Source organism: Punica granatum, chromosome 4 (assembly GCF_007655135.1).
Source record: "Punica granatum isolate Tunisia-2019 chromosome 4, ASM765513v2, whole genome shotgun sequence".
Classification (NCBI taxonomy): Eukaryota; Viridiplantae; Streptophyta; class Magnoliopsida; order Myrtales; family Lythraceae; genus Punica; species Punica granatum.
In genome coordinates this window covers 38408268-38417513 of record NC_045130.1, presented here as the reverse complement: position 1 = coordinate 38417513, position 9246 = coordinate 38408268, and the positions used below count along the sequence as shown (strand labels likewise).

Here is a 9246-nt window from a genome sequence, read left to right as displayed (position 1 = left end):
TTTTTTTTTTCTGGTAAGAATAAAAAACTTGACACTGTTATTATATATCATGGCAGAAAGTGAAAGGTGTTGTCCATTGAATACACGGCATTTAATTTGCTGCTCAGACTGAGACAAAGCAGCTGTGGGGAAAGCATTTAATTGGTGGCTGCGGCTTTTCCTTTAATTTCTATAAATATGTGCATTTTTTATTTTTTTTTGTATAATTATGATTCAATATATATGTATATATAAATGTATAATATTTATTTGAAGTTTTAAATTTTGTACCGGAATAATCAATCTGATATAATATGGTTAAGGGGGGATAGGCTGACAACAGGCACATTCAACTTTTGTACCAGCACCTAGACCCGAACCCTGCTCTCGACTTAATAAAAACCCTAGCGGTAGCAGTATTAACTAATTGTACGTACATTTGGGCATTTTGGTCATTCAAATATTAAGATCAGAAAGAATATTTTGGCTGTTTATGTGCGTACATAGGCATGTCTGTTGTATTTACACTCATTGCATCATCAAATCCTAGTCATATATATATATATATATATATATCATCTGAGAGTATTTATCTGCTTATCCTTTAATAATTTCAGAACGTTTTATTAACTAATGGGGACGTTCAATCTTCCACGAGAGCATTATTTTTATATGTGGACATGCCATATCGTAAGTACTTGACTAGAGCCCATCCATAATGATAGTTAAAATCAATAGTTATGGGAGGAACACTCATCAATAGTTATTTGATCTCTACTTAAAAGTACGAATTCTTGGATTGCAGTTTCGAATTCTTGGTAACGTATTTCTAGTAAAATGTGTTTATTCTGTAAAATGGTGATTAAGTAAATTTAAAATGATACCGAGTAGACTTGGTTATTATGTATGTATATTTGGTTCGCCGTACATTTTCAACCGAGCAAGTTCCATAGAGGCACAACGAATTTTTGCACTAGTTAGGTTCTCCCTTTTTAAAAAAAAAAAAATTGAACTAATTTTACACTAGTTGGGATTCTTATGATCAAACACCAGTCATTTTAACATTCAGTCGGTCTGAAATTTATCTAAACTATCATCTTCTCGAAAGAACTCACAACATAACATGGATAACTTCTCACAACATAACATAGATAACTTTAAGAATTTTGATATCGTAATACACAATACACGTTTTTCCCATGTGATCATCTGAATTCATAACGATTAATTTAACCGAACCAACATATTTAGCATGTAACAAATTAATATCTTATTCATTTACGACTTTAATAGGCATTAGCCCTAAAAAAAAGAGCAGGGAAAAGAATTTGCGTCCTCGATCTTCCCCACTCAAATAAGAAAGCTCATCTCTCTTTACTCTCTGCTCTCTCTCTCTCACTCTCTCCCCTCTGCACTTGCAGACACCAAAACCTAAAACCCTAACGGCCATATCCTCTCTCTCTCTCTCTCTCTCTCTCTCAGTCTCACTCTTTATCTGATCTTCTGTTCACTCCGCCGCCTTCCCATCATCGGCTTCTGTGCTCTTTCCCCAGCCTCAGAGACGCCTGCCATTGATATCGGCCGGTCGAGTGACTACGTCTCTTCCCCCCCCCCCCCCCCCCCCCCCCCAAACGGTAAATAACAGCCTTCCACCTTGGGCGGAAAAAAGGAAAAAAAAAACATTGTACGCTGAAAGAGAGGAAAGGAAGAGGAAGACAACAATTTAGGTTGGGTTGAGGTTGGAGTTGAGTTGAGTGAGTGACAGATTTGATTTGATGGCGATAGTTTAGTCCCTTTCACTCTCTCTCTCTCTCTCCCCTATCGTTCCAATATTTACTTATTCCCTTTAAGCATTCTTTTCTCTCTGAACCCTCACCAAGGAAGAAAAAGAGGACATTGGTGGACGGGATGGGCGACACCACAAATATCTTCGATGAACACCATGAATTCGCTGACACGACTGGCTTTGGCACGGGTCCCGCCTCGCCTGACGACCTCTTCAGCATCTTCGAGAGCCTGGATGCCGAGTTAGCCCAGCTGGATGCTGCCAATCACCAGGTGGGAGATCTCGGGTCAGGGTTGGGCTTGGGGGGAGGCCAGTGGTCGTCTTCTCATGTCGGTCATGAGTCCGAGACTGAGGCTGAGGGTGCTGCAGGGGGGACTAGCTCACCGAGGAGCTGCAAGAGGCCGAGGGCTGTGGCGGACTCCTCGGACGTTGAGAAGGAAGACGGGCAGCAGCGGATTTCGCACATAACGGTGGAGCGCAACCGGAGGAAGCAAATGAACGAGCACCTCTCGGTTTTAAGGTCCTTGATGCCTTGCTTTTACGTGAAAAGGGTGAGGTCTTCTACCCGTATTGATTAATTTCACTACTTTGTTGATCATACATATATACATGCATGGCTACTTTGATGAGAAAGCTATATCGATACTTTAAACATGGTCAGAATCAACGATGATCCTGGTGCCGGGTTCCTTGAAGTCATGAAAAACGATAACACGTAATCCTTTCTTTCATGAAATCATCGTATCCTGGCCCCCCTGGCCTCTCGGGTTTTGCTCTTCCCGTTTGCGGCCTCCCCTTGAACTTTTCCCATTATATTAAATTCCTAAATATGTATATGGTTTTAAAATATCATATTTATTTAAGGTTTCAAGCAACATCACCGTTTCTCTCAGGCTTGATACTCAGTGAAACTATCCAAACATTTTTATTAGTTATTAGGATTTCTATTTCATTATATTAGGCTCACATATTGGAAAAAGAAAAAGAAAAAAAATAAGAATCATGCTGTAATTGTGAAATGTGTGTCACGATAATAATGGTCATCGTTAATGATTCTCGGGCTCTTGTCCATCTGGTCTTTTCATCTTTAAACTATATGGGTCCCCGGACTTCATGATATTGTGGGGGCCTTCCCTTTTTGTCTTCTAATCTTCATGCATTGAAAGTCTTCCGCGGCATATATGTCAAATTTAGCCATGTTATTGATGATTGATAACCCATTAACTAACTTCCTCGAATGCTAATTAATAAAGTTAGTATATATAGTTTACGGGTAAATGATTTGAGCCCTAAACTCAATATATAGTCTCTTAATTATCTCCTTTCTATACATCTAGGGTGATCAAGCATCAATTATTGGAGGCGTTGTGGACTACATCAACGAGCTCCAGCAAATCCTTCAATCCCTTGAAGCGAAGAAGCAACGCAAGGTCTATAGTGAGACTGTGTTGAGCCCCCGTCCGGTCTTGAGCCCTAGACCTTCGCCGCTCAGCCCGAGGTCCAAACCCCCTCTCAGTCCGAGGTCCAAACCCCCTCTCAGCCCTAGACTCAACCTACCCGTAAGCCCCAGAACCCCACAGCCCACCAGCCCTTACAGGCCTAGACTAATGCAACCAGCCGCCGCGGCCAGCGGTGGTGGAAGCTGTTACAGCAGCGCCCTCTCCTCCCCATCTCCGACCTCGTCCTCTAGTTCCTCCATCAACGAAAACCTCAACGAGCTTGCAGCAAACTCTAAGTCGTCCATAGCTGATGTGGAGGTTAAGTTCTCCGGTGCAAACCTCCTTCTCAAGACAGTGTCCTCTCGGATTCCCGGGCAGATCACGAAAATTATCGCGGTGCTCGAGGAGCTCTCTCTCGAGATCCTACAAGTGAACATCAATTCAGTTGATGAAACAATGGTTAATTCCTTCACCATCAAGGTGAGTGACCTCAATTTAACATTCATCTGGCTACTATTTTGAAACGCTATAAACTGTCAACTATCCTAAAAAGCATATATTTATAAATATTGTTCAAAGTATTTTTTTAAGTAAAATATTGTAATTATAGAAAATGAGGATTTAGATTTTAAATAAAATGATATTTATATTGACAATATATGCATATGGAAATTATCCCAGAACACTTGTAGTTGTCATTGTACTCATTATCTTAAAAAAAAAAACTAATTGCACCTGGTCCATTTTATATAACAAAGTGCAAATACATTAAAAAAAGTGCAAATACATTGATTTAATTTCTTTATTTTTCTATCTCGAGAATTACATTATATATATTAATGCGGAGGGGGTACTAAAATACTCAAACTTGGGAATGAGGAAAATGGAGAGTAGGACGTATCAATATCGTCAACTAAATTTTTGGGACAGTACCAAGACAAATTTATTTGTATAAGTTATTAAATATAGATATACCCCATACTACACGTTGCCATAGGCTTTCTTAGCTAGAGACGGACATACCCTTTCTCCCCAATTTTTTTTTTCTAAATTCTTTTGACCACAAATACCTTAACATATATTGGCTATGAGAGTAATTCTTGTTTGTTTACCAAAAACATTAGTGTTCAAATATCGACTAATTTTTTACCATAAAGTCTTTTCAATGTTTTCTAATATGAAATGAAATTTATTCACATGAAAGTACAATTTACTAAATGTATTGCATATAATTTATCAACTGTATTGCATCTCTATTTTTAAACACAAATAATTCCAAATATTTGAAATAGCGAGTAAATAGCTGATATTCTTCAGGCCCCTCTTTTCCTTCATTGAGCTTTGCTGAACTACCCCCTGAATTCACGTGGTGGTCTCCACATTTGGAGCAATACAGACAAATTTCAAATTCTCTCCTCCCTGATTCGTTCACTCGTTCATAAAAAGAGAGCTTTATTATTAGGGAACCCTACATCTATTAATTTGCTCTAGTTTGTGTTTTTGTCACTGCACGCCCAATTCATTATTCGCCTCCTGAACGAAATGATCCTAAAATAGTAAATGTAGCGTTTTGCAAATGTGCATTTTCTATGTTTGCTTCTCTCGCCACCTTTAACTTCACAGAGGCTTGAGTAATACTCATTAGACATGAATCCGCTTCATACAAAAATAAGATACTAACTCTAGAAAAAATATTTATCATACATAAAAGTCCAATATTCAATCGCGATGCTTTCTTAACGCTATATATTAGTGATTGTGGACATCTTTAACTGAATACTAATTCGAGGATGGGTGTTATTCAACTGAATTAGTTCCCTCTTTTTTTGGTTGCTTGGGCTATTTAATGTCATACATAAACAAGGGAACGATCTTCCCTTTGCGGAAAAGACTGACAAAGATCTGAGGATTTTGTTCGAAAGCGGGAAAAAATTTTCTTTTGGCAGTGAAGTCTTACATCCCATCAGTTCCCCTTTTTTTGACATTGACGACGTTTGGGTGTTCGTACTGGAAGCTGTATGATGGGATTTGCTGTGAAAAACGGAACACAATCATCACACAGCCCCTCGAAATCCGCAAATGCTTCACTGAAAACAATGAACTCTATCTCTATCGATCCCCTGTCTATTTATTAATTGTTCATTTTATTATTTTTATTATTTTTATTATTTTTATTATTTTTATTATTTTTAATTTCGTGCACATTTATAGAATTTCGTGAATGGAACAAGGTGCTAATGATTACAAATTCTGTGGGCATCTTTTTTGTTGGGCAGATCGGAATTGAATGCCAACTGAGTGCGGATGACCTCGCTCACCAAATCCAGCAGACCTTTCACTAGCTGGACTTAAGTCCTAACCGCATATTAAGTTGATTTATCGTGTAATTCGGCTCACTTCCTAATGTGAAAACGATTATTAATTATTAAATAAGCGAGGATTTAGTTAATTAATTAGGAACACAGTCGACACAGATGGAGCGGATATCATCCTGAGGATATTTCTCAAGGCTTGGAAATATTCAAACCATGGCGGTTGATATCGGACTATATCTGTGCAGATCGAGTCTATATAGGTTCTTCTTATTATACTAGTTCTAGTTATGATTTACCTCATTTCATGTGACTCTATATTAGTGGTCAATGCAGTGAATCCTCTAGCTAATTGGCGCGATCTCCTGTAATCTTGAGCTGCCTCAAAGCTTACCAATGTGTCGTCAATTAATGAATGCATTATTCTGAATTATATTAACATAGAAAACCAGTACGTTCCTACTCTAACAGCTTGATTATTATTGTAATATATATAATATCTCACAGCTCAAAATTTATCACATTCTTTATAAGAGTAGCTATCCGTGTTTGGGAAGATCGACGGTATCATCAAAGCTTTAAATATATATGAAACATGAAACCATCGATGTCATTAAAATCAATTTGCTCCTACTAACAGTCATGACATGCCATTATCTCCCACGAGCTCGGTCTATCAGTTTGCTTGATAGAATATCTGAAGCACTACAAGAGAATGTACCTGGGGTGACCCATAAAAGTACTTGGGGCGACCCACTTTTGGCGACCCATCTCCCGACTAATTAAAAAGGATCGCCTAAAGTACAGTTGTGATATACTCGGCAACCTATTTTCAAATGAGTCACTATATACCCGACCAAAGGCGACCCATAACGATGAGTTGGCTAAAGTGATAGGCGCCTATGCACTGTCTTGAGACAACCCAATATTTTGGGTCGTCCAATGGGAACTTGGGCTTACCCAATTTGGATAGGCAAAGCCATGATTAGGGCCAACCCAAGATTTTGGGTCGACCTAAGCAAACTTGGATTGACCCAATGTTTTGGGTCGTGAGATCCTTGTCTTGGCTGACCTTCGAAGGGTCGACCCAAACATGATACATGTTTATATAAAACGTCCTCTGGCAGCATGCTAATAGTTCGCTGTCAGTCCACGAGCACAAATAATAGAAACCACTGTCGGGACGTTACTAGCATGTTATTAGCTTGTTATCAGTATACGAGAATGCACATTAGCATTTAGATTCTATCAACAAGTTGTGCCATAAATTGTGATATGAAAAAATATATCTACACATGAATCAAATTGACAACATGAATAATTATGTCCAAAGTCATTACAAAATAATTTATGAATCCTACAGTTACAAGACCTGACAAAGCCAAATACATGTGAAACAAATTCATGCGTAGTTCTTGTTCTCTTTGAATTTTCTTCTTCACTCCATTCTTGTCTTTTATCTTTGAAGCTTTGCAACCAGAACATATTCTCCTTCAATGTTTGTTCATCATCTTCCCTTTTCTGTAGATAGATTCTCAAGAACATGGATTTAAGTATTACCACAAACTCCCCATCGATAGTCGATTGCAAAAATCAAAACAAAATCATGAACAGTTAGTACTAAGCAAATGAAATCACATGGAATCAAAGAACGTCTAAATGTCTTATGAACTTATCTGATTAACCCTAATAATCTAACCTCGAAACATGTTGTTGACCTATGTCACTGTATTCACCAAAAAATTTTACCAAATAATAGTCATACCATAGAAAAAAATATTGAAATTGAAGCTACAACTGTAAACCCTAAATCTAGAAAATTGAGTAATTTGAAAAATTGAAAACAAATTAATGAAACAACAAACCACTTAGAGCAACATGAACCAGCCCTTTATTTACATGGCCTCCATGATGGGGACGATAAGAAGGGCCGCCATGAAGAGTGCGAGGCCCAAGTTGACCTTCAAGTAGGCATCATAGTTGTGGTAGTAGAGAAGATGAGGCAGATGAGGGCGACGAGCATATAAATAATAGCAAGAGATCTTATGGAGGAGCTGATGTTGAGCCGCTCCAGTGCTAGTCAAGGAGGAAGACGAGCTGAGCTCATGGACGTCAATCGATTAACGTCAGCAGGCCTAAGACGTCGAAAGGAAAACACATTTTATGAGTAGAGCTGGAGGCTGAGACGAGGAACTTGGTGGCAAAGGAGCTTGGACCGAGAAGGAGGAAGACGTGCTGAAGGCGGCTGAGGCTCAGAGCTCCGGTGTGCTGCGGGAAGCAAAGGCAAAGACAAAGAAAGATGGAGACAAACATAAATACAGGGAGGGAGATATAGAGAGCAGCGCACTTATATTACTTCCAAGTTTTAATTTTCAAATTTTGAAATTTTCATTTTAGCACTTAATATTCGGTCTTAGGCGACCCATATGTAATGGTCAACATAGGGGTTGTTTGTCCGACCCAAAAAAAGATGGGTCGACTTTGACATGTCTAGGCCAACCTATTATGGGTCATTCATAAACCTTGCTTGGCCGACCTAAAAATTTGAGTCGGGTAAAGTCTCGCTGGATGTGATCTTTTTTTGGGTCGGAATGGACTGTACTTGCGTACTGTTTGACGACCCTTCGATTTCCCTTTTTGGTCTTTGCTCTTTTTGGCAACATGTTATTAGCGTGCTACCAGTTGTGAATACAAAACATTTGAAATAGAATAGGCCTTTCCTGACCATGAAAGGGTCGCCCCATGTACATTTATGGCAACGTGTCCAATAAGGTCGGGAGAGAGGGAGACATTTGGCAATCTTTACTCCCGATCGTTACTGATGAGTTGCCCTAAGCACCGCTTGTTTTGACCCATTATGAAAGTGTCGGCATACGTAGGGCTGAGGCGACCTTTTCTGTCAACTCTTTTATAAAGGTCAGCTAAAGTACGGCATGGGGCGACCCATTTGTAAGAGCCGAAATAGATCCCACTTAGGACGACTAACTTGTGCTAACCTTAAATAATGGGTCACCAAAAATCATACCCATGCGACCCTTTTTTGTGGGTCGGTATAGGCTTGTCTATGACCACCAGTTTTTGCCAACTCATTGGAAAGGGTCGGCCAAAGCCTTATCTTGAGGGACCAAGTTTTTTGGGTCATTCCAGACCCATTCCACGGGACTTTTGGCCATCCATTTTGATGGGTCCGCAAAAAATGGGAGCAAAAAATACATTCTCTCTTATAGTGAAGAGTTCACAATTTACGCATCGAAATTAATACTCTCTCCAAACAATTATTAAATATTCTCTCTTTAAGCTCATCATGCAATGAAATGCTTCTAAAATGGAAGCATCCCAAAATGCAGAAAAGATTTGAGTTCGACATATACCATCGGCACGGTTTTATCGATTTTCTGGATATATGGGGTTTCATCTCTCTAGTTGGTTGGTTCCCCTTTATGGTTGTTCTGCCCACCCCTAGAACGTCGACCAGCATATGTATAGGATTTCTACTGAATTTGCTTCGCAAAGTTATTGGTGCATAATTTGCTTCGGATGAGGCACATACCGGTCGGCATCTACCTATAGGTCTATGTCTTGTGCTATTAGAAATTTAGGTTTAGTCCTGTGACATTTCTATATATGCATTTGCTAATGATCGACCGAGCTCATTTCAACTCTCCCAGGCCTCATGGGTCCATCTTATCCATGTATAAAGCCAGATGGGCTAATTGGCCTTTGCCCATGT

At 39.2% G+C, this 9246-nt stretch overlaps 1 protein-coding gene across 1 annotated transcript; it reads left to right on the top strand.

Moving 5' to 3' along the window:
• Positions 1 to 1618: 1618 nt before the first annotated feature.
• On the top strand, positions 1619 to 5936 carry LOC116203284 (transcription factor SPEECHLESS). Its single transcript, XM_031534958.1, has 3 exons — positions 1619 to 2316; positions 3103 to 3684; positions 5481 to 5936. The coding sequence occupies exons 1-3, from the start codon at positions 1888 to 1890 to the stop codon at positions 5544 to 5546; spliced, it is 1077 nt and encodes a 358-aa protein (XP_031390818.1). The 5' UTR covers positions 1619 to 1887; the 3' UTR covers positions 5547 to 5936.
• Positions 5937 to 9246: the final 3310 nt, after the last annotated feature.

What these genes read in the sequence shown, in the direction of transcription:
- LOC116203284 (XM_031534958.1), top strand. Translation starts at nt 1,888, where the DNA reads ATGGGCGACACCACAAATATCTTCGATGAACACCATGAATTCGCTGAC. An exon ending in CTTGCTTTTACGTGAAAAGG is followed by an intron (nt 2,317 to 3,102) that starts GTGAGGTCTTCT and finishes CTATACATCTAG; the next exon opens with GGTGATCAAGCATCAATTAT. An exon ending in TTAATTCCTTCACCATCAAG is followed by an intron (nt 3,685 to 5,480) that starts GTGAGTGACCTC and finishes TTTGTTGGGCAG; the next exon opens with ATCGGAATTGAATGCCAACT.